The sequence below is a fragment of the Nestor notabilis genome, unplaced genomic scaffold (genome assembly GCF_000696875.1).
Source record: "Nestor notabilis isolate BGI_N333 unplaced genomic scaffold, ASM69687v1 scaffold6907, whole genome shotgun sequence".
Classification (NCBI taxonomy): domain Eukaryota; kingdom Metazoa; phylum Chordata; class Aves; order Psittaciformes; family Psittacidae; genus Nestor; species Nestor notabilis.
Window position 1 is genome coordinate 25,997 of NW_009936836.1, and position 26,351 is coordinate 52,347.

Sequence of the window (26,351 nt, forward strand, 5' to 3'; positions counted from 1 at the left end):
CATGTTAAAGCTGTTCTGTCTTTACATCCCTATTTCTTTTTAACTTAATGTTTTACTTCCTGTAGTAACTGTACAACCCCAAAATCTTTCACTTCAGGAAACACAACTGGCATCAACTATTTCCTTCTGCCATTCTCCTTAACATTCTGCTGAAGTGAAAACAGACATGTCCATTCTGCCATACTGCTTTTCCTACAAAGAAAGGAAACAAACAACTCATCACAACCTCTACTAGAGAAGAATCAGAGAGCAAAGTATTTGGTTTCATAACACAACTTGAAGCGATCACAGTTGAAAAAAAGACGTGAGAAACAATTCAGCAGTGATCTGATATATGACAAGCCTACCTTAGAGACAGCCCCATTTATCAAAAATAGAATTCAATATTTTGTGGGTATATAATACCTCTTCGAATGCTTCTCCTCAACTTGTTACAGAGGTCAACCCTAGGGTTCTCCAAGCTGTCCTCTATGGAGCCAGGGCTTTGCTCAGGTGACGAGGGCCCTTTGCTAAGGTCCAGTGGTACTTTGCTACCCGATGGTGGTGGGGAAGTGGCTGGGCTGTAGGTTGAGGTAGGACTGCTTGCCACAGATGAAGCAGAGAGGTCAAGGGCACCAATCCTTGAATTCAGTGGTGAGGTCAATGACAGTTTTCGGGCTCTGACGGGTGAGGACGTTCTGGAGAGTGACAAGGGAGGAGGAGAAGAAAACTTGCGACAGAGATGTGGTGACTTCCCATCAGCCAGGTACTCTCCTCTATTGTTTTGACTAGTAACAAAGAACAACTCCAGAGACCTAAGAGTAAGAAACAAAAAAAGCAAAAGATGATAACAAACGCCAAATAGATTTAAGAGTGAAAACACCTGCAGACAAGTTTTGGGCAAATATGTATGGCACTGCAAAATGTGTCTGACACTTAGCCCTCAAAGCCTAGGAAGAAGTTTGAGACGGACTTACCTGAAAACTTACATCTTATTTACAAAGAAAACCCCTTATTCTTAGTTAATTTATATAATAGAAAATGATGGCAAAAAAACCCAAACAAACAAACAAAAATCAAAAAAAACAAAACCCAACAAATTATAATTCCATAAGAAACGTATGATTAAAAGGGAAAATCCCCAAAGCTCACCTGACAGGAATAGAAGTAAAGGGCCGTCTGTATATGTCTGAAAGTTTTTCCAACACCACAGCTGCAGTAGTAAATATGCGGTAAGTATGCAAGAAAGTATTCAGAAAATCAATACTTAGAAATCGCAGATCTGTCAGCCGCTCCAAAAGGCGCTCAACACTTGCATAACGGATTTGGGGTACTTTGCAGGAATTCAGTGTTTTGCTGAAGCAGATATCAATGTCATCTCTATGAAGACGAGCATCAGATCTACACAAAAATTAAATTTAGAACATTTCACCAAAAACTCGATGATCTTGAAGGTCTTATCCAACCTAGTTGATTCTATGATTCTATGATTATGGTACAGTAGTGGCATCATAGCTGCTCCTGTCAACATAAAAGCATCGAATATACATGCATTCTTGTATTTCAACAACACCAGAAAACTGTTAATCTCTCATGACACCTGCTTCCATTCAGTTATAATTTATGCCATAACTAAGGGAACTTAAATTTTATTTCTGGCAAATAATTAATTTACATTTCAAAGTCTAAGAAACCATTAATAATTAAATTTCTGAAATGGAACACGAGGCAGAATCGCCCCCTCTGGTCTCTTTCAGGCTGTTGTGGCTTGTAGACCAATATTATTAAAAGCTCAATATAGAATAATAGTGTAGAGACTGCATTTTTTCCTTATGGGATCTGGCTTTATCTAAACTAAACCAATGGACGCTAGCGAAAGACAGCAAATTAACCTGTCAGCTAATCTTAAGGCTCACCTGCAAGGTAACACCTGCCATCAGGCTCCAAGAATTACTTTTAGTTTTTAAAAAGAAAAGTGGAACAGCATGAAACATCTGAAATTTCAAAGCAGAAACCATGGCAAGGCTTTGTTTCAGTGAAAAAAACCAAAAATACTAATTTTTGTTTGGACATGTAACAAAAATCAGCCATTTACATAATCCTACTCACAATGCCATTTTTCCAATTTAGTTTTGCTTAATTTTATCTAGTTGAAGGCTTGAAGGCTTAGTGTGTAAAAAAAAAAAAAAAAAAAAAGTATGGATACTAAGTAAAGCATCTTTCTATACTGCCTTATCTTTTCATTAAAAATGATTGGATTTTCTTAGGCTACATCATGAAGATATTCCACACACTTATACATTGCACTAAATATAAGAAGCAACAAAAAAATTATTCTTTCTTAAGCTGAGTCCTCAGGAAAGTAGCTTTGGTTTTGGTTTTGGTTTTTATTTCATCCAAAGACATGTGACTCTCAAAGTCAATGTGTACTGAAAATCAGATGATCTCCTTCTCCGGAGGAGAACACCAAATCTGTGTCTGTTGTTAAGATCCTGTATGGTTTTATAGAATTAAAATTTCTTTTTCTTGACATTGGGAGTAAGACCTTGCTGTACTCCACAATTTGAAAACAGATTAATGTATTTTTAACATTCAGCAGATAACAGAAGTGTTTACACACTGGAGAGTTCCTGGAATAAAACTAAAGACAATAAAAGGCCTTCTTTCTGGGGATCAAAGGTATGTGCTCTATCACTGTATTCACATATTATCTCTTTTTCATTTCATATACAAAGAGAGGAGAGGCAACAATTACAAGAGGCACTTGAGAAACCTTCATGCACAAAGTACATCCAAGAGAGAGAAATGGCCTAGTGACAGATAACAGTAAGAAAAGAAATAGTTATACATCTACTTCTAAGTTCTATTCCTTGATAATAGTAGGTAATATTCCTGGATAATAGTAGGTAAAACTCATGTAAATACAGATCTGTAGAGGTTTCAAGAGGTAAAATTGTGTTAGAAATTGGAAATATGTATTTGCTACAATTCCTCTCTATAATTAAAAAATGCTTATTAAAATAAATGAAAGAATTCAAGAGTGAAAGAAGCAGGTTTATGAATAATGATGTTAACTTCATATGATCAGTTAAAATTATGAGAGAAAATAATTTTTTTTCTCAGAAATAAGAGAAATGGAAATAAAAATTAGGCTAATATAACAAAATACCTTGGAAAATTATACTTGTCTACAGTCAACTAAATTTTGAAGACATTTTAAAGTACATTCAATACAATTATGAGTGGTATGACCCAGAAAAGCTAAGAGAAAATAAAATTATTCATCTGATGCATAACTGAAGGCTACTTCACAAATAATAGAAAAACCTGGGCTGTAATCCTATACAGTCCAATACTATCAATTGACAGTTTACCTTTTTGAGTCACTCTTATCATTTCCAGTAAGAAATTTTAAAAGCTACATTTTGGGATGTAGCATTAAATCCATTCAACAAAAAATTGGGCAAAAAATATTAAAAGATTGTCTCTTCCAAATACACATTTTACTTTGGCAAAAGTTTTATTTAAAAAACCCCAACAAAACAACAAGATATTTAGTACACTGGGGAAGAAATGCTGCACTTACTTTATCATATGTGGCACTGTGACTTTAGAGTTTTCTTCAAACACTATGGTCATTAAACCATTGCACCTTATATTATCAATGCACTGGAAAATAAACATTGAAATCAGTTAAAATCAATACACAGGGTAAGGGGACTTCCACACATTCTGTACCACTGTAAGCTTAAACATATTTTTTACAGGTATGGACTGACTGGTACAAGGTATTTTCATACATGCAAGTCAGTGAATCAAGATTTATAGCAGACAGGCTTCTCTAGTGTTCTGTCTTTGATTTGCACATCTGCAAGTCCACACGTATTTACCAGCACACTCAGGGTATTCAGCTCAACATCCTTTTTTTCACAGGAAGAAGTATTTAGAGTTGGAAGTGAAATTTCCTTTGAAGTTCCTTTGAAACTGAAGAAATATAAATATCTCTAACAATTTGTGAATGAGTGTTAAGCTTAAAAAATCAGTACTGCAGGGAAGTAAAGACTCCTTTATACACGATCAGATACACTGACACTTAACCTTTACTTGTGCAAAAAAGACCAAAGAGAAATATAAACAGTTTCTAGAAACACACTTGTAAAAGCAAATTCAAGTGGTGCTGTTATTGTGACACACAGCTATGAGGATGCTGCCCAAGTAGTTCCTTGCAAAGTCTTGTATAGATGTTTCAGGCTAGGCATTAGAAGCTGGAAAGACACTTGTGGGGCATGGTCTAAGCACATGATGCTTTAGAAATTGCAGGCAGCCCTGTGGCCAGTAGAAGTGTACAGTCTAGGGGGGTGTAAATTGTTCTTCAGGCCTCAGAACAGCTCGGTGCTGGTGGCACAAAGGGGTAGCTCAAAGCCATTTGTATACCATCATTTTCTGGTTTGTACTTTTATGTAGTTAAGACAACCCAGCACCATAAGCCTTGCTCTTGGAAGTCAGCATGAAGTCTGCCAGAGGATCAGGTTTACACATTCTGCAACAAGTACTTCCTACTTAATACTGTAGGACTCTGACTTTATACTACTTTCTAGTTTTATTTGTTGAGTATCTTTTTTATATATGTGTACATATATAAATACTAAAATACTATTTCTTTCTGTCAAAAAAAAGGAGTTTCCTAAATTACCATATATATTTACCTTGACTTCAAAAATAAAAATAGTCTGCTGGCTCTAGAACATCTCATAGCAAAATAATGACTGATGTTAGATTGGTCAAATAAGATAATCAGAGGCCTCTTAGTTTTAACATATATCTACATAGCTATGCATTTCAAATGCTACCTGTGTAGCTAGATGTGTTTTTAAATCTAGGTATTTAAGATTATTTGAAAAGTGCAGTTTTAACAATTCACATTATGATTTTATCAAATTGTTACCTAAAAGTACTGAGAAAAACACATCAAACAAAAATACGTAATTTCCCCCATATGAATTTTAAATTCACAGAGAAGCCCTTAGCACCAATCATAAAACTGCCTGAGGTAATTCAGCACACTTATGCTCAGTCTGCACTGACCTAGCATTTATCACCTCCCTGACAGAACCAGCCAAGGAATGAGTGTAATGGGGATCCAGGGCTGAAGGACAAGCTCCAACAAGAAGGGAGGCTTCTTCAGCATCAACAAAACCCATGCATTTTTCATAAAAAGTGCATGGTTTGCTTAAAAGGAATATAAATTCACTAGGAACATGGAAACAAATATGACTAAAAGTTCTTCATATATAATTTAATAAGAAGCTGAATTCTGAACAAGACGACTAATGCTGTGAGTGAACAGCAACTACATATATACTTTTTTTACTTGGAAACACAGGAAAACATGTATTTACTACAAAATCTTTTTAGATGCCCTTTTTGTGAGCATAACTCCTGTGTTCTCCTTGAGGGTTGCAGCCAGGGCTCAATCATAGAACCAGAATGGTTTGGTTGGAAAGGACCTTAAAGCTCATCCAGTTCCAGCCCCCTGCCATGGACAGGGATACCTTCCATAAGACCAGGTTGCTCCAAGCCCTGTCCAACCTGGCCTTGAGCACTGCCAGGGATGGGGCAGCCACAGCTTCTCTGGGCAACCTGTGCCAGGGCCTCAGCACCCTCACAGGAAAGACCTTCTTCTTAACACCCAACTTAAATCTTCCCTGTTTAAGTTTGAACTCATTGCCCCATGTCCTGTAACTATAATCCCTGATGAAGAGTACCCCTCCAGAATCCCTGTAGGTCCCCTTCAGATACTGGAAGGCTGCTCTGAGGTCTCCACGCAGCCTTCTCTTCTCCAGGCTGAAAAGCCCCAACTTTCTCAGCCTGTCTTCATATGGGACGTGCTCCAGCCCCCTGATGATCATGGTCTTCAGGAGACCAGTGGTCTCACTCATTTAGAAATTCTCATGCGTTACCTGTTGTTTCACCCTTAATTTTCTTCGTCCAGCAGAAGACAAGTGGCATGTTTCTTGCAATATTTTCTTATTTTTTGCTCTCCACATGGAGTATACACAGCATCTTGTGCCCCTTCTTACTCCTTTTTCTCTTTTCAGCCACTTCCTATCCCCTCAGCATCTCTTGCTTCCCTTCCTGGAGAAGTCATGTTTACCTCTGCCTTGCTAAAACACTCTCTAGCTTTCTACACATGCAGCTCTCAAGTCAGCTGCGGAGCTTACCAGCTCTTCCCCTATCACCACAGTAGGGTTGTTTGGAGCTGGAGTGGTTTGGAGGAGAAAAGCTGGCCTTTGGAGGCAGACCCAACTCTGATCTCTAGTCTATATGGATTTCAGTTGACTTTCTCCTTTAAATTTATTATTATTTAGGCTAAGAATGGATTTATTCCTGTGCGTCCCATGTTCCAGGCCAGTTCTTAGGCAGTCTTTACTACTGAGCAAATAATTCCAATACTTTTACATGCAAATGGAACAGCATGCACACTGAAAATCCATTTTGTAAAAAAATCTGCAAGCCGGTCAGTCTGTAAGACCTGTATGCACTGAGGTACTCAGTGCTGTATTTTGAGATTTCTATCTTTTTAGTTTTGTTCCTTTAAAATAGTCCAGAAGAAAGTAACTCAAAATACTTATTTTTAAGCTATTTCTACTAATTATGACCCCAATTCATCTGGACATGTTGCCAGCAATGGTACCATCTTTAGGAATCCATCAAATTCCACGCTGATATTTGTTTAATCAACTATTTATCTTGAAATTGATAGAGAACAGGACTCAAATTCAGAACTATGAAAGATCTATGTACTATGTCTCTGCCCATGGCAGGGGGTTGGATCTAGATGAGCTTTAAGGTCCCTTCCAACCCAAACCATTCTATGCTTCTGTAACTCTATAAACAAAACAGCAATGCCTTAATTCGTATCTGGTTGGCTGAAAGTTCAGATATTTCACAGTGCATTCAATTTCTTTACCCAAACAGATTCCCGTAGAAGTTTTTCTGCTGTTTTTAGCCAAAAGCTTTTTTTTTTTTAATCCCTCATATTAAAGTATTCTAAACCATTTTTCTTCATTCACAATAAAGACAACTGCACACTGCTAGAATGCTCAGTAATTATTAATAATGGTTTGTTAGTATTCTTTTTGGTGGAAAACAGAGTTTATCTCATTTTCTCACTGCATGGGAGATGATTATTGATGTGATATGGTATCATTTTCACTCTCGGGACTCTCAGATGTTTTCTGATCTGTGTGAAAGTTACGAACAAACAAGTAAATCAAAATACATATCTGGATGGGCTCTCCTTAGACATAAAAATTACTACCCTTACTATTATATTTGTCAGCTGACAATTTTGTATTTTACATCCCATCTCTCTCAGCGAGAAACAGATTTCACTGATGACTCAAATGCAATTACAGAATTTTAAGGAAAACAAGGAAACACTAAGGGTTTTTTATATATATTACAGCAAATCAGCCCTCAAGAAATCAACATCTCTCCCTTGGATTAGTTTTCAGAAATACAAAATAAACTAAGATTTCAATACAAACAAGATAAAGAATGCTTTAAACTACCTGACTTATATCACTTGTCCATGCAGCTTTCTCCTGTCGTGATGGGGCTAAAAGGACAACAGTAAAAGAAGGAGCATCTGTAGGTTCAACTACAAGCTTGAAATCAAGGTGTCCAAACACTTGTCCAGAACCTTTTGCTTTACAGCCAAAGGAGAGGGGAAAAAAAAAAAAAGTCAAACTGTGAGACTTCATACTGTAAGACAAAGAAAATAATTGTTTCATTTAAAATTGGAGTTACTTTAAAACATCTCACTGACAAAGAGCAAACCCAATTGGGAATCCAAAATTCATACACCAAATAAAAACATGAAGTTGCAAACATGCAGTAGTGGGAGTTGCTGTATGCTACTTTTAAAGATACCAAGTAAGGCTAAAGTCCTTCTACACTGCTATGCTGATATACCCCCAATATACTAGAAGTATCAGTGAAATTAAAGAAACTAATTTCAGAATTCAAGTGCAAAACTTGCCTAAAACTGCAGGATGGAAGCCAAAATTAGTAACACTAAAATCAGCCTTAGACTGTGTTTTATTTCACTTCTGCATGCTTGCAGTTAAGATTTGCATGGACTCCAAAACAAAAACCTTCCACTAATTCTGCCAATGTAATCAACCTCCATGTATATAAGAAACCCAATTATCTACTAGTTTTTTAAGGCATACTTTTTTCTTTCCAACATTCTCTGGGTGAAGCTGTAATATAAAACTCAGCAAATAATTTGTCACATTCCTTCAGTCAGTCTACTTGAAAATCCTATGTGGGATGTCAACAGCAAGAACAAACATAGCAACAAAAGCCTCTTATCTATGTCAGCATGTCCTTTACTAAAACATCTACTCTACGGAAGCACTTTAATGCCATATTCCTCAGGTTTTATGAAAGGGGAGAACATACCAATTTGCTCCTGTGAAGAATAAACAAAGGGTACCAATTTAAAGAAACTAGAAACTGCAATTACTACAAACAGCTGAACTTAACTTACAATCATCATCACTTGCTTCTGTCTCCTCGATCAGTGTGCACTCTATTAAAGACAGAACACCTCCTGTCTATGAAAACAAAGCACATTTTTTACAGATTTTGACATTTGTTTCCATTTCTCATTATAGTTATTTTTAAAGTTGATATACCTTACTCTAGGATTTTACATTACTCACAGTTCTTAGGAAGATACATCAATGTAATGATGCATATTTTTACTCAAGAACTGCACCCAGACAGATTAAATATACTTTTTTTCTTAATCCAACAAATCAACAATATACTCCTATGTACTTTTTTTTTCATTTTTACCACACTATAATTTATCTCACATACAGTCTTGTTCAAAAATATCAAAAAAAGTAACTAGAATTTCATCTTCTCCTGAATTTAAATAAAATACATGCAAGATTTTTTTAAAGGTTTTGTTATACTCTATTTACTTTGCAAAACATTTGAACTATTTATGGAATGCAAAGTGAGAAAGCATGCAAAAAGTCTTAAAAACCTCTCAGGAACGTCTTTGTCAAATTAAAATTCTATTCAACATAATCCCTACTGTAAACTACCAACATTTCTTTATTCACAAGCCAACACTATGAAAGCTTGATTCTTCACAAATATGACTGAAGTGCTCTTAGAAGAGCTTTCATCTTAAGAGAATGTGCTGCTTGACTTTTAAAAATTATTTTCTTAGAGCTCTGGAAAATACTCCTTGGTAATTCCAAGGCATTGTACTGGCTGGTTTATGCACTGAAAACTGATATTCAGTGCTAGCTTATACGAATAGACATGCTATTGCCTTGTTTCTAACCCCCAGCTTTGTAATGAGAAGGAAAAGCAGTTAACTACTGCGCATCACCTTGCTACTACAATATATGCAAATCTCAAGTTAAAGCCATAAAATAATGAAATATTAAAGCTGTGTTTTCATACTGTATATTGAGTCAGAACATAAAGTCTGTACCTTGAGCAGATGCAGTTTTCCTCCTGAACTTCTTGTACAAATTAAAAAATGTTTTGTAAATAAGAAGCACTGCCTTTCTCCTTCTTTCTTCAAAGATAATGATCCCAGACGAACTTTACTAAGTTTTCCCCTTTCAACTGAAGGAACTTGAATAAGGGAACCTGATAATAAGATTCAAAATTTACTGTACCATAGTAATATTCAGTGTTTAAAGTGTTAGTGCAGTGAATATCGTATTTTTATTTAATGCAGCTTTTCATTATAGTATGTATCAATATACATCAGCATCTGTTTTAAGGACAAGTCAATCCCCTTTTTTCATACAAGTTCACTTTTTTTTTAAATGATAAATAGACTCAAGCAAGTACATCTAGACAAATACATAGCAGGATTAGATCTTGGGCAAATTCTTATGCAATTTGAACACACTACTAACACATCGATCAGAAAATGAAGCTGAATAGCTAACTGCACTTTTGACAGCTGCTAGACATGCAAAAGATAAACTACCTATAAGCCAAAGAGGCAGAGGATGAAAAGAACAGGTTTTGAAGCAAAAGAGTTTGTGTGTGTGTGCCTGTGTGCAAGAGAGATGGAAATGAAGCCCATTTCTTCTTCTTATATTCTACTGCATAATTTTCAGTGCTCCACAGCTCATCTAAAATGTGTTACCAGTAAAATACTTCTGAACTGAATTGAACTTGCTTATGTAAGTCTGAATTTGTGCTATGCAGAACTCCAGACTGGGGACAGTTTTGCTGCTCTGACATTTCATACCTCAAAACTAGTCTCTGACCAACTTTTCCAGATTGGTATCACCACGTGTATCACTTCTGAATTTGGATCTGGAGTTAAATTTGGTGGTGAAGTGCAATTCCTCTATATATCAAAGGGAAAGATTTTATGATACAACTGGCTGTTACCAGACAGGGCAGCCAAAAGACCTCCTAATCTCATTCCCACACATCTATCCTTCCTATCACCCTTACAATGGCTCTCATTCCAGCATTAGCTACCTAATAGTGCTAAACCAGCAGGCAACTAATGCTACAAAGAAGTAGCTGACTTAACTCCCTGATATCCCTCAATCAAAGGTTAAAAAAGCACCAGTGATGCAAAGGAAATTAACAGCAGCAGAACAAGCATGAGGGGATGGATATTGGCCTCTTCCAGAGGCAACAAGATATTGGGCTAGTGTAGCTGTATCAAAGCTTGAACTAGTGGCAAGCCTGAAAATATCACCCATGAAATATTAGATTATTAATTCTTACTCTACATTGTCAAATAAATTATCTTGTTCAAAGTTCACATGCAGAATCTTAAGCAAAGAAATTAAAGTAACTGAGAAAGTTACTGTTTATCTACATTTTTTATACTTAGCTCCCTCCATATATTTAATTAGCTTTAAGTTATTAATATATTTGAAACTTACACTGTCTGTCATAGCAAGATATAAACCAGTAAATCTGTAACTGAACACTGTTCTTCGACAGCAAATTCACATTTAAACTAAAGGAGTACAAAGTGATTTGTGTCACTGCAACAAAACAGTAGAGTGAAGTAGTACTCCAGAAATTTGCAAAGGTCTGGAATATGTTTTACATTCACTTAAATTCTGACCAAACCCCATAGATACTTACTGGTTGTTGTACATTTTCCCCAGACAAAACAGCCTACCTGCCTCAACTTTGAAAGACAGGAAGGAGATCATTCCCATGTGTTGGAACAGTGTCTTTTTCATGTTATACTGACTCCCCCCTAGGTCACATTGCAAGGCGAAATATTGTGTAAAAAACAATTCCCAAGCAAATTCTCATCACAAAATTCTCAGCGTCATTATAGAGTTCCCTCTAGACATACAGGGTAACAATATTCAACCTGTACGTTTTATTTCTGCTTTGCTTCTTAGAATAACAGTATCTATAAGTATGATATGCTTATAGATTAAGCTTTACAGGTACACAGATACAGGTAGCTTTTTTTTTTTTTTTAATTTTCATTAGAATTCTTTAGGAATATCATATTCTGTTCTGCTAAAATGGGCTGAAAGTGTTCTTGTATTAAACCAAAATGTTATCATTTAACAAGGTAAATCAAAATAAACTAGATTTTTTTTAAATGCAGAAAAGAGTGACTGCATTATCTCTCTTTGATATTCAATATTTATAGAGGGAAACACATACGCACTGCATAGCTGACATCAAGCAAGGACCTCATGCATTCCCATCAACTTTTTGTGATTAATGAAACTGGGTATTTGCCTACTACGCATTCTACCACAGATTTCCTCTTAAGGAAAAAAGTGGTCACAATTGGCCAATGTACAGTTGCAGTGAGCAAGTGAGCTTAACTTTAGAACATTCCTTAATAGTACAGTTTGGACGCTCAGTGTAATCTCAGGAACTTTTATCCAGCTACAAACCTAAGCACTTTCAGTACTCCTATACCACCCAAATAGTCACTCCATTAGCCTTTGTTCAATCCCAGAAATACAAAAGGTTGTATTAAAAAAATAAAAAAACTAAAAAAAAAAAGCCTACATTTTTAACTGCCTGATTTACAAATTCAAAGTTTGGCTTTCTCCATTTTGGAGGTCTTTTAATGTTACTGTAAAGATTGTCAAACACTGGAACAGGTTGCTCATTCCAAAAGGCTGTGGAGTCTCTATCCTTCAAAACAACCAAAACCTGACAAGACATGGTACAGAGCAACCTGTTCCAGCTGATGCTGCTTTGAGCAGGCAAGATTAGACTGAATAATTTCCAGCAGTCTCTTCAAACTTCAACTACTCCATGATTTTGTAATTGTGATGTATTTATCAGTAAAGCTAAATTCAGAGCAGCCAATGGCAGGAATATCAGACAGAGCGTTTAGAGGCATCTAAAGGGCCTTGAGATGCCCTCTTGTCTGGGTGTCAGCCAATGTTGGATTGCAGATTGAGACTCCTTATGTTTCCTTTAGACTCTAAAAGAAAATGTTCCTTAATTGTCTGCCAAGACTTAGAGTGTGCCTGGCAATGAAGGCTGTATCTAAGCAAGAGACAGAGGAAAGCAGACCTAAAGAAATCTGAAGGGGAACCCACAATCTACATTGCAAAGCACTGCCAGAGATAGTTCCTATGGTCTCAACTTGTATAGCTCAACAGAACCAATCTCTTCTTAGAAAAATAAAGTATATAAAGCATAGCAAAATTGTAATCCACCTTCACAGAAAAAGCCTGGAAAAAAGGTAAAGCACCTCCTTTTTTAAGCTGAAAAGTGGTTTCCTGTACCAATTGACACTGATCAACACAAACAACAGGAGCCTAATCGAAAGCAGAGGAGGTGCACATCACAGTCAAAGTGACCCTACTGTCGTATGTGCAAGGAAAAGGGGCTCTGTGTTATTTCACTAGCTCTATTGAGATTTTTGCACTCACACAAAATCATATGCAGTGGATGTTCCAAAAGCCTCCTGTGAAGCCCCTGTAACATACATGCTTGACCACTGTCCTTTGACTGTATGCCCAGAAGGAAATCTGAATTTAATTTACTTAAACTATGCTTTTGACCTGGGTCTAACCCTTCAACAGTAATCTTTCTCAGATTGATTCCCACATTAAAAATAGTAAGATTTTACTGATGAAACATTGGGTACACAGACAAAATAATACCAGCCAATCTCAAGAAGGAAAGCCCCAACAAATATAAGTATGAAATTAAATTTCATGGTTAAAGTCAATCTAGGATAATCATAGCCCTATCATTTTTTGGCTGCGGATACAATACAACAGCTCTATACTTTTCTTAAAGCTATATTATCATAAAATCATAGAATCATAGAATGGCTTGGGTTGGAAAGGACCTTAAGATCATCTAGTTCCAACCCCCCCGCCATGAGCAGGGACATCACACACTAAACTATGTTGCCCAAGGCTCTGTCCAACCTGGCCTTGAACACCACTAGGGCTGGAGCATTCACAACTTCCTTCGGCAACCCATTCCAGTGCCTCACCACCCTCACTGTAAAGAACTTTTTCTTTATACCTAATCTAAACTTCCCCTGTTTAAGTTTAAACCCATTACCCCTTGTCCTACCACTACAGTCCCTAATGAAGAGTCACTCCCCAACATCCTCAACATCCATATTCAGAACTCTTTAAATACCTCAGTTACAACAAATACACATATTTAATGAAGACTCAAGTAATTTAATAGTCACAGTCATACAAACAATCCTAGAAGTTATTACAGGAAGTTTCATAGTTTGACCACATGACTATGGAAACAACATAGAATAGATTTCAAAATGTATACAAAGTCTATTACCAGCTGTGTATATGGCTCTATTAAATACCAAATGTTCTGCTGAGGCTATCTAGAAAAGGTCTCATGAAAGGATGCACCTAAATTACATTCCTAACCTTTCCTAAATACATTTAATGCTTTTCAGACACAAAGAAGCTTTTCCCAGTCAAAACCCTACATAGAGGTCTGTAGTCACTGTATACAAACCTACTAACTTGTTTTTAAAAGATCCAGAAGGAAATAATATATATGGGAGGAAAAAAAACCCTGTAAATATCACCAAATAACTGCAATCAGATTGCAGTTCCCAGTAAAAAGTGACATTTATTTTAAATGAAAGAGTTATTTTACCATAATTTTGAGGAACTTAACATCAAATTCCTCTGCTACAACTAAATTTCAATAAAAAGAGTTTCGAAACCCACCAAGAATAGACAAAAATGAATACAGTATGGCTCTTACCCTCTTGTTTTGCTAACTATTGTATTAGTCCTACATTCCCGGCAGAGCAGGATGACTTTTCTTCATGAATTCTTTTTGTATAAGTGCTTTTTGTATCTATCCTGAACTTCTACAAAAGCCAAAAAATGCACATTTCAAGTGACAAAATGAGTATGTTCAGCTACAACATCCATGGTTGCACTGCCATTGACATGTTTTCAAAGCACCAAGAAAAATGGGAACAACTGACAGCTCTTTTGTTTCCTAGCAATCACTTTACTGCTGGCAAAGCTTGAAGTTTCTCTGCATTTTTGCCCAAATGTTGGTATTAGCTGGGACTGCCATGTTAACTGGCTAAGCAGCCCTGGCCTCTTGAGGTGTAGGCAATTTCTATCCCTTTGAAGATCACAGTCCAGGAAAAATGTACATTACTGTCCCATGGGTGCTTTTCTATTCATGTGCTGCTGTTTTCCACGGTTCGTAAAGAAAAGAGCAGAGATGTGAGGTTCCACTACAGCCCAGAATCAGCTGCCATCAGGGAATTCTGTGACTTATGTACCCTCCACAGAACACCAGTAGTCTCAGGATGTTAGCTGTGCCCAATGCAGTGACCTGACAAACTCTTCTGGGTTTAGTACAATTTTCTCATTATTACATATAGAAAGCTTTAAAAAAGCATGTCTTACCTTGGCGTATAAAGGTTTGACTGGTATCTAGTAATATATCACAGCCTTCTACTATCGTTCTTTCTATGGCTAGATTCTTCCTGATGTTTTCTGTGTCACTCACTTCATCATGCATCACCCTGTTAGACACAATACAAAATGCACTTTAAATTCTGTAATGTATCTTGTACCTCTTGCATGTGTTTTCACTTGCACTTACACAGCCAGCTTTATATCCATGCAGTACATAATCACTCTATACCAAGCTTCTTACCTGTTCTTTCCCTCCCTTTCAGATAATTTTTGCAATAATTTAATTTTTTCAGCAGTGGAAACCATTTTGTCAGATTTATTTTTAGATTATTCCTAAGCCCATCTGGAAGATGCCAAGCTAAAAACCCTTCAGACTTGGTAGAACAGTACTTCTTGATCCTTAATAGACTCGGTTGCTAAGAACCTGGAAGTGTTTCCTAGCATTTTGTATTAGCAATATAACACATTGTAGAGACCCTGCCCATGACTTAAAGTTCCCACTCTGCTCTGCTTCAGTTTGCATCTCAATGTACCATTCACTTCCACCTTGATTCTTACAACAAGCACATAAATGTTGCTGATGGCTCACCACTTACTTTATTCCAGTTATTTTCACAAGCAACCTCCCCTTCACAGAGAAATATAGATGTTTTTCAAGGTTAAAACCAACCCAGAAGTTTATATGGTGCTGTGATGTATAGTATTTTCCCAAACTGGGACTGGATTGCACTACTGATGTATAATATTTTCCTAAACTGGGACTGGACTGCACTATCTGAAAGCTCCTCCTCCCTCAGAACTACATTAAAAAGATGGAAATGAGTCACAAAGTTTCATACTTATGGTCTATACTGCCTGCCTTATAAGCAGAGAAAAATCAATCAATCAGTCTCAGCCTCCAATTCTGAACATTCAGTGATGAGTTAGTTGGCTCAGCAACGAACTCTGACTTCCAAGTTGAATTCAAGTCCAAGCTGATTGATCTCCTTATGTACAAAACTCTGACCAGAGAAACTCTTTGCTTGCTTGAATGGAAAGGGGTCATTACTTCTTTCTGCTTCAGATGGCCTTGGAACAGGGCAGAACTTACTCAACGCTGCACGAATCAAACTCAGGCATTTCTGTAAAAGAGATTCCCTACCCAGCTCTTCAGGAAGTCAGAGCTTGAAGAGGTGGCACAACATGACCTGACTCAAATAGCTGCCTCTGTTAAAGACAGAGCAGGACCAAAGACGAAAATACAATAAGCTCTAAATTAACAAGTGGTTAGCACAAGGTAGCAACTTTGTCTAATAGAGTAAAGAAAGCTGAGCAGTCAAGAGCATGCAATTAGCAAAAGCTATAAAGCGATACCTATTTTACAACTAAATATTCTCAAAGTACATTCTTGGTAAATACTCCAGATACCCAAGATTTATATCCTGGAGTTAATGCAGCATTTCTTTGTTCACAGCAGCAATCTGTGTCTCCCAGAGAAAACAACCAAATCTCTTACTGGGCTGATACAGGGGAACATGTAAGAATGGTCTGAGAGTTTAGGGAAGAGCTTAATTTTACAGGCTTCTACAGGGAGCACCAGTTCTCAAAAGGTATCTTTAATTCCTGTTTATCTGGCATTATTTGAAGTATATGTGAAAATCAGTTATTTTATTAATGCACATAAACTATAACACAGATTGAGAACTCAGTACTTTTCCAGACCCACTGTCACAGAGTATCAAAAATGCCTTTCTTTAAACTGTGAAAAAAATAAATATATATATATGTATTTCTCTATATAAAGAAAATTGCTTTGCTCAAAACCCAGAAGTAGGTGGTTCCTATAGCAACTCAGATTCTCCCCTACCCAAAATACCAGGACACACTTGTAGATTTACGTTAGCCAAACAAAAAACAGAAGAGACAAAGTAGTAGGATGGGATATTTGGGTTTTATTTTTCATTACCTTATTTTGTTTTGGTTTTGATCCTGTTCTTCAGAAGATTTTTTTTTAAAAAAGAACAAAACCAAACCAAAATAAAGAAAATAGATTTTTTCATTTCAAAACCTTTGATACAAGCTTATCAGACATTAGAAAAGTAGGAACTAGAAAAATCTTACCTTGAAAGTTCTTCTAGTTTAGATTTAGCAAATTCAAGGCTTTTTCGCTCAACATGTTCATGTGGTGTGTGAGCCAGTAGTTCGTGAAGTGATATAATATATCTAGGAATCTTAAAACAAATTAAGTATGAAGTAAGTAAGTTCATAAAGGAATAACTCCAATAGAGCTTTTTGCTAAATATTAGCCATTACCTTTATCAGAAAAGTTTTGCAAACATAGTATTTTTTTAAATGAATATGCACAGCTACATGATTATACATACATACTAAATGTAACTACCAGCAAAATTACTGAACTTTTAGGTGACAGCGACTGCATACGAATGTGTATGTTTTCAGTTTGAGGAAGCACAATACCCATTTAATACATTTTAAGGAAAAGTTCAGATCAGAGGCAGCCACAACTATGACATTAAATTTCATTGTTTCATGCTGCTATCCCACTGCCAATAGAGAAAACTTTCAAAACTCCCTGGGAGATCCACACAAGCCTTCCCTCTATTCTAACAGGATATTAGTGTGCATCTACATTTCTTGTGACTTTGAAAACACCAGCTAACCTGTTTGCATTTAGATAAAACTCACACTGCACTAGTGGACCCTGAAGAATATTCAGCATTTGGCTATTAAAGACCACAGGGTAACCCAAGGACCCTGATCCATTTATTACTACTTCAAGCAGTTTCAGGGCTTTTAACCAGAAACAAGTGATACTGCAGTATAACTTGTCTTTGCAGAATAAAAGTTATTTGGGAGAAGGAGGTGTGACTTATTATGGCGAAATTAAGTCATCAGCAATGACATCCTCCATCACATATGAATAGAATCCTCTCTCTCCCTTCTAAGATCCCATGACCTTGTTTTATCTTAACCAAAAAAAACCCAAACTGTACAATACATAAGCTCTACACTAAAAAAAATAAAAATGTTACAGGTGCTAATGGCCTTTGAGGCTAATATTAATAACTAGCACTAACACAAGTATCACTGACACTGAGGGGGTTCACTATTCTCTCGATGAGTAAAATACTAGGTTAAATGTAAAAGGCATAAAACCATCAGACCAGTGTTTCACAGACCTCTTAAAACAGCTGCAAGTTATTAATCCAGGCAGATCAGGACAAAATGTTAGGATAAATAAAGTTCTTAAAACTTCTGCAATATATTTTTCATTTTCTAAAGATCAAGTCACTGGACAACAAAGTGGCAGGAAAGTTTCAAAATGTATTCCTATTAAAATGTTTGTGGCCACTCTAACTTGCTATAGTAGGTATACTATTGCCCTCTGGCCTGCTTCATAATCCTGTGGCAGGCAGAAGTAGACTGATTGTTTCTCAGCTTTTTTCCTTTTAGTCTTCATCCCACATTCTCTTTCAACATACATAAGATTCTCAATAGACACGAAGCAGTATAGTTGGAGAAAAGATCTCTACAGGCAGAGGTTCAGCATATTAACAAAATAAACTAAAACCAGATCAATTTACATGAAAGTGTTTTTAGTTAAGTAAGAAGAATCTTCAATCAATCGTAATGTCAGCAACACAAAATGAATCAACCAAGCATTAAAAACAAATAGTCACGGAAAATATACAGAGACTACCTGAAACATGGGGTAAGTAAGGAAAGTTTCCAGCATTCGCCCCTCACATGCTGGGTTGGCTTCATATTGCTTCAAGAGTTTGTCAAAATCTCTGTTTTGCTTACAGTTTGCCAGTACTTGTAGACTATATTGATGATTCCGAACAAATTCTTGATATATGTTCAGCATTGGCAGTAGAATGTCAAATAGATCAGCTAGAAAAAGTCAAGAAATGCTTTTTTTTTCCCAGCTACCCATCTCTTGAAAGATATTTTTAAAGAAACTACTATGTTCTATGGAAGTGAATTACTATAATCAGTTCTGTTTCAAATAAACTGTTATTTCAGAAATATTAAACTTGGCTCTTTTACCTGCCAAAACATGGTTCTTCTGATTAGCTAATAACCAGACAATACCACAGAAAGTTCTGGGGGCCGTGTCTAATCAATGCTTAGGTCAGAGGCATTCTCATATATCGACTGGAACACAGGTATTACTGATCATGTGGGACTCCCACTATACCAGATCTTGTGGTGTTAGTTCTGGAAAAGTGTTTCATTCAAAGAGGACTTTAGAAAGTCCTCTCTTAAAAGGGAAAAAAAAAAAAAACCACAAACAAAAAACCCCAAACCTTACTGTAATTTCTAAACTAAATATGAAAATTGTGCCTCTAGATAAAATATAGTAACTTACCTAGGATTAATGTAGGCCAGTTAGCTATTCTTGCTTTTAAGCCTTGGTGAAATATCTCATGAAGAAACATGATAGTTTCACTGGATTAAACAAATAAAAAGATGATTCAGATTTTCTGATTAATAACTCACAGAAAAACATCTCTTCCTGGTTAGTAGTGTGTTTTGCATCAGAAGATAGTTATTATTATGGAAGTAAGTGCTTACTTTTGTTGCACTGATCAAAATTTTGAGTCTAGTATGTCTAAAAATATATAGTATTCTGTGTATAAAGCATATTCTAACTGTTTAGATCTTTTAAATAAAATCATCTATTAAATAACATTCCATGCAGTTTCATTAATAGGTTTTCTAAGAATATCCTTGGCAATGCATTCAGTCCCTTAAGAGGACCAGTAAGATGCAGAAACCTCAAGCCATGGTAGCCATCTACATTCTTGCTTGCTGCTGTTTAAGATCTGAAGCTTACAACTTTTCTGTAACATGAACCTTAATACTGTATTTTAGCTTATGAGGTCAACAGAAGTAGGGGACATCACAGTTGTAAGAAAAACCATAGAGTATAGTGATCATGAATGAGCTATGAAAGGGAAACCTGTCTCATAACTAAAGGAACACGTTCTATTTATTAGAAGTTTGGGGCAGACTTGGATGCAATACCAACCCTCTATGAGGGTTAGATGCCCGCTGGCTTATTTGTACATACTCATTACAGTAGTACTTGGATGCTTATTGCAAAGAGCAATTCTTTTTTTGTAGGATATGAAAAGACAAGTGAGAGGGAAGGAGGCTCCTCAGGCAGGACAAATAGAAGATTTGATGTACTCTCCCCAGGGTCTTATCTGGATCATATGAGGCCAGTAAGTCCAATTTTGCTCTCTTAAGAGAAAAGAAAACAGGAAAGGTGACAGAAAATTATAAGAACTGCCCCAAGAGGCACGATTTGTCATTTGTCCTTTTTTTCCTCTAGCAGAGGAAGAAATAGAATGTAAGGAGGCAAAGAGGTCTAGCTGGTTTCAAACAGCATCACCAACAGCACCTTGCCTTTTACCCTGGAAACACTTGTCTTCCTCAGTGACATTGCTTCCATCAGAGCAAAAAACAAAACAAGTGCCAGACCTCACTACTGTAAACTGAAGCAGAATGGGAAGCACTAGTCAGAGAAACCCCCAGAAAGCAAACAAAAATCCCCATACCTGTTGAGGAAAATGCTACTAACATCATCATGACTGATAGGTGGCTTCTTTGAACTTGCAGCCATTCTTAAGGGCCGCAGAAAACAGTTCACAAGAACATAAAGTTGATGTACATATTCAGATTCAGCCTCCACCATGTTAAAAACTATCTGATTCCTTTTTCTCATGCTTTCTGCATGGGGAGAACAAATATAATCTTGGACAATAGTCTTCCATTTTCTTCTACATAACCACCCCCGCATAAAGCTCTGGACCTAAAAATGAACCAAGCAGAAAACAAGAATCAGAAAAAACATCACATAACTTACCATAAGCTCTTCCTTGTAGAACTAAGACTCTAAATGAAATACCTCTGTTTAAAAAACAAACAAGTCTGTTGCTCTTATTGATCTATAATTGTTCCAGAATTAATTATTTTTTTTTAATTTTTGTTTGTTAATAAAATTCTTGCAATCATTTGGTCATACTTGTTGCCAGGAAACAAACTGAGATGATATCCCATCCATATCAAAGTATCTTTTACTGCAAGCTTGAACACTGTACATACTTTTCCCATCATGCACAACCATGCTACACACTGTGCAGGTTTTTTATCTCCTTTTACCTCCCTTTACACATTTCTCTTACACCCCCAAAGGTATTGTGCAGTGCTTCCAGGTAACTCATTTCAAGACAGAGATCATTGTTGACATAATACTAAAATAGATGTTTTCAGTTTTGAATAGAAACCATTTAAGATGTGTTTTTAAAGCTATGTATCAATATACCACTTAGTACCAAGCACCTAGGCCAACAATACTACTATCCAGAAAAAACAGATTTTTGGCATTCTTAAAAAGCACCTCTGTGTCATGGAAAAATCTGCTTAAGCATAATACCCACTGAAGTTGCAAGTAGATTAAAGATTACAGAAAAAGTCTATATATGGTCACAGAAAATTTTGGTATGCCTTTGTCTTGATCTTGGTGTGGAGACCATTCATATTGAAAAAGAAAGGCAGAATCTCACTGGTAGCAGTTTACTTTGAATAAATAACTTTTTAAAAAGGGTCCAATTGTCAAAACAATCAAGATGTAGAATGCAGTGAATTATATAAAAAATCAGAGCTCTCTTTCTACTAAAAGACATGTTTCTAGCTTCTCTTAGAATGTTTAATCCACATGAAAATGAAAATTCACACAAGCTCAGTGCTAACCCTGACTGAAGACCACATGAGCCAGAAAAAGTCAGAAACTAAGACCATATCACATAAAGGATATTATGCAATTCAAGAGACTGAACACTGTGGAAGTAAGGGTAACACATATGGAACCACATCTTCTAGCATGGAGTCCATTCATGCTTGAAGATGTGATGAATTCCATTCATGCTTCTGCACTAGAAATTGAAGGAGTCAGCAATGGGCAAAGTTCTGGAGGCTGGTTATATCTAAGCCTTAAGCAATACGGCCAAAAGCTGCACATGTAAATGCCAGACAGAGTGCAACAATTCTGTCCTGGGTATGAAGAAAACTGGCCATAGTATCCTGGAACAATCACCAACAAACAGAGCAGGAGACAACCTAAACCAGACTCTGCATTTCTAATACTTGTACTCCAGCTTCAGTGGCAGAACAAAGGTCATTCTCTTACATCTTTATAACCCTTTTCATAAGAAAAGAGTATAAAGTCACTATACACTTGATTCCCAGAGGACACAGCCCATGACTTATTTTCAGCCTTAACAAGCAGTTGAGTGCTATGTGCAAGTTTCTTTAAGAAACTGCAAGTAAAAATGAATACATAAGTAACAAATACACCATGGGTTAAATGTGGCACTGAAACATAGGAAGCTGATTTAATTTGAGGTTTAAATAAGGGCAGGGCAAAAGGAAACTTGCTATTTGACTGTACTCAATGAAAAATAAATGAACACAAAACTGAGCAGACTAAAATACAGAAGTACACCCCCATCCCACCCCTCTCCTCTTAGGAACATTACCTTTTTAATTTTTTTAATATCTGGGTTCTCATCTTCCTGGTTGCCTTGATAAGGTCGCATTCTTTCTTTTGTTTTGTTGAGAGCTACAATCTGACAAAAACAATGATTCATTAAATGCTTTCTCAAGCTAATGAGATTCTTAGTTACAGAACAAACAGAAAAAAATATTTTAAAACTATTGAAAAAATAAGTATCAAAAAATGTTGAAAAAAGCATTTAGCCAAGGGTTCACAGGGAGACTACCACATATTAACCTTATTGGGTTGCGTTATTTTCACAAATATTACAGAAACATTGAATACTATTGCAATGTGCGGAGCAAAATGTAATTCACAGAATCCCAGACTGGTTTGGGTTGGAAGGCACCTTAAAGCTCATCCAGTTCCAACCCACTGCCACAGGCTGGGGCACCCTCCACTACACCAGGTTGCTCCAAGCCCCTGGGTCCAACCTGGTCTTGAACACTGCCAGGGATGGGGCAGCCACAGCTTCTCAGAGACTGCTTGATGGCTGTGGCACATACCTCAGATTTAAGTCTTTCAATTTCTGTGTCTTGATCTTCAAGCTGATGTCGAAGCTGATTAGCCGCAATCTTTTCGGTCTCGACAATCTGGACAAGATGAATGTACTTCTGCATTAACACCTCCCTTTCAATCAGAATATCTGAATAACTAAAAGGGAAAACATTTACATTAGTAAAAAATAGGCAATTATTGTCTTCCATATCCCCTTATGAGATATTGTCAGGATAAACACTGAACCAGTGACAACTGCAAAACTGTGTTTCTTTGGCTTAATATAAAATTAGGAGCTTGATCATAAATCCTCCAAACTTACAGTGTTCAATATCCTTTCTAGACACAGATGCTAGCAGTACCCATTTTCACAGTACCCAGTTACTGAAAGCAAGATAATTTAACCGAACCTTTTTATAAGCTTCTAATCCTCAGGCTAAGCCCAAGAATTCTATTAATTCAATTTATTTTACGTTAAGGGCTGCTTCTCCTTTGCCCCCATCTTTCTGGGAGGCGATTCATCAGAACTATTTCTAATTCTCTCCACCTGTCATATCTCTTTATGGAAGAATTCCCACCATAGAATCATAGAATAGTTTGGGCTAGAAGTGACTTTCAAAGATCACCTAGTTCAACCCTCCTACACTGAGCAGGGACACCTTCATCTAGATGAGTTTGCTCAGAAACAACCACATTCAGTCTGAATAACTGTTATTAAGTTTGCTAACACCTATTGTATTGTTTAGCCCAGCTTGAGATTACTCAAATAAATGCATTTATTCTAATCAGTAACAGGAGCTATGGTATCAGGTGTTTCTTTTAGCTCTTGGGCAGCCAACTGCCATTGAGCTGTATTTTCCTGAAAAGGGATGGTATCCCTAAAGCAATTAGATGTCACAATCAGAGCGGTGATAAGCATCATACTGGAGGTACTGTTCACATCTACAGGTAAGGGAGGAATCAGTCTCTTCCTATGCAACCTCTTCATCAGACTGTTCTTTCATGTGATTCAGTCCCTCTCATATAGATAATTTAAATGTGCAGAAACTATGTGCTTGTTTGCTGGCCTTCATTCAGCAAGATCTACAGACACAGACTGCTTCTTTACAGGGGTTTCAGGAAGCTTGTTCCCCTGAGAGTTAAATATTTTACAAGATAAAGACCAAACTGCACAAAACACAATAGAAAAAAAAGCCCTAAATCTTTGATAAGGGATCTCTTACTATTTTACGATCTATCATTAAAAATGCTGACTATCGTATCTTCTTCCACTGTTCGATTAGCAAAGGATTTGACAGAAGGAATTTCTGGATTGCACATCTTTTTCTCTTAAATTTCTTTCTACTTCTTAGAGCACTCATGAAAAAATTAACATTTGCTATTAAATACTGGGAGGCTGTTAAAAATGTAATGATGAGCATCCTCCACAGTTAATCATTTTTCATATATATACTTACTTCCACTTCAATCAGTATTAGTGCAATTATATACTGGAGGGGGCCAATATTGAGTACAGCTGTTAAATTCATCAACTAACCTGGAAAACAAGCTTAGATTTTTTTAAAATAGAATGATTTCCCACAGCTGTCATAAAGCAAAGGCTTTTCCTCCTTGGATAGATTATAAAAAGAATAAGAAGTGAATTTAATTCTATTACAATTTTTGTTATATTTTGACTGCTGCAACAGTAAACAATAAATGACAAAACAAAAGCTCACAGCACCTCTTTCAACAAGTTAAACAACACATAAAAAAATCTGTCATTAAGTAATCCATGTATCTTAACTGTACAATAAACAGTAATAAAGTGTGAGATTTAGTTCTTTAAAATTGTTCGATAATAATCTTTTTTGTTTTTCAAGAATTCTGTTTCTTCCAGAAACCATAGTACTTAATCTCTTTCTACCCTAAGGAGTATTTGTACATGATAAAAAGCGTCTGGGTTAGGTACACAACACTGGTTGCTTTACAATGAGAGATGTTATGAAGATAAAAATACATGTAACATATGTAAGAAAATGCATTCCTTACTGCCTGCAGCATCATCTAGATTTACACTGAATATAAAGAGTAGTCTTATCCAGATGCAGATAGGTGACCACCTTTTCTTGTGTGTTCTTTCCAAAATTTTTTTAAACTTTTGCTACCAAATGTTTCCAATACAGAATTTGACAGGTTTCGCTTTGCTTTTATTCAAGACTGAGGAATAGTAGGGCACAGAATCACAAAGGGTGAACAGCAGCTGCAGTCAGAGCTGACCTAAGACTCGAGGTACTATTATATATGATGGTTTTCTTTCACTTTTTTATTTTTATTTTCCTCCTTTAGGGGAAGAAACTTCATCTAGATTTTTCAGTTTCTTTAAATGCATTAAGCCAGATTTCCGCAGTCTTGCTTTACTGGGGAAAATGAACTTTGCTATGGAAGATTGAAAAGGTTTTGTACTTTTGAGATGTATGCAGAGTATCCTGCCTAGTCAGTGGCTTCGGCTGTCTAAAATGTCAATCTCTGCCTGGAAACCAAACATTTCCTTCACTGCCATAATGAGCAGTATGAAGAGGAGTTAATTAGAAAAGCCTGTGTACACCTACACTACCTTAGAATAGGCTATTCATTTTCCTTCTCTAAAGTGCTACTTGTTCTGGGAAAGCAAAATCCTAAGATTTTGGAATAAACTACACATGCTTCCAATGGCCCTTTTCAACCATGCCTCTGTATGTATGAGCTAAGGATCATCACACCCAAAGTGCTAACCTGGATACCCAGAAGGAGCCTTTCAAGAGTGACTGGTTGCAATACTGACTCGATTACACATGTATACAAATTCCTTTCTTAAAGAAAAATGTACTGAAGTGTTCAAATGTCAAAGGAAGATGAAAAATTCATAAAACAACTTGTAAGCAGCCAATGTAGATCTAGTTCTCTGGCTTGGATATCATTTAATAGAAAGAAGCAACTTCTGTGAGCCACAGCTTTCTATGAAAGGTATTAACATTTCATTGAGAGAAGCAGTGCTATAAATCTATAGTAGAATAAAAGAAAGAGCATCCTGAAAGCTGAGGCTATACTTGTTTCATACTGTCATCTGCAGAGACAGGACTCAAAGGAGTCCTGGACCAGGTATTTCAAGAACCTTAAGCTCTGTTTGACCACTACCTACCACTGCCTAGAAACAGGAAGAACTGAAGAAAGTCCTGAGAAAAATGATGCATCATTTGTGCCCTGTGAGAGCCAACGTGTTCAGAAAATACAGAAAAACATGTGAAAGTTTAACCAATGCCTCATTATTAGGATCGCCTTGTTGTGGTAGCAGACCAGGACAAAGGCTCCAGTAGTGCTATCAGCAAATATAATTGATTTTT

At 36.5% G+C, this 26,351-nt stretch overlaps 1 protein-coding gene across 1 annotated transcript in view; it reads right to left on the reverse strand.

Annotated features, from left to right (window-relative positions):
- The window catches only part of RASGRF2 (Ras protein-specific guanine nucleotide-releasing factor 2), a gene marked incomplete at its 3' end in the record, with an annotated part of 39,097 nt that overhangs the window by 4,407 nt on the left and 8,339 nt on the right, over nt 1–26,351 (reverse strand). Inside the window, exons 3-15 of the mRNA XM_010018545.1 lie at nt 22,998–23,145; nt 22,475–22,564; nt 20,495–20,748; nt 19,300–19,379; nt 18,628–18,821; nt 17,028–17,137; nt 14,916–15,034; nt 9,503–9,663; nt 8,537–8,603; nt 7,554–7,690; nt 3,566–3,648; nt 1,132–1,380; nt 406–794 (exon numbers count right to left, since the gene is read on the reverse strand). Of these exons, the coding sequence (XP_010016847.1) occupies nt 406–794; nt 1,132–1,380; nt 3,566–3,648; nt 7,554–7,690; nt 8,537–8,603; nt 9,503–9,663; nt 14,916–15,034; nt 17,028–17,137; nt 18,628–18,821; nt 19,300–19,379; nt 20,495–20,748; nt 22,475–22,564; nt 22,998–23,145 (2,081 nt within the window). The remainder of the gene's footprint in view (nt 1–405; nt 795–1,131; nt 1,381–3,565; nt 3,649–7,553; nt 7,691–8,536; nt 8,604–9,502; nt 9,664–14,915; nt 15,035–17,027; nt 17,138–18,627; nt 18,822–19,299; nt 19,380–20,494; nt 20,749–22,474; nt 22,565–22,997; nt 23,146–26,351) is intronic.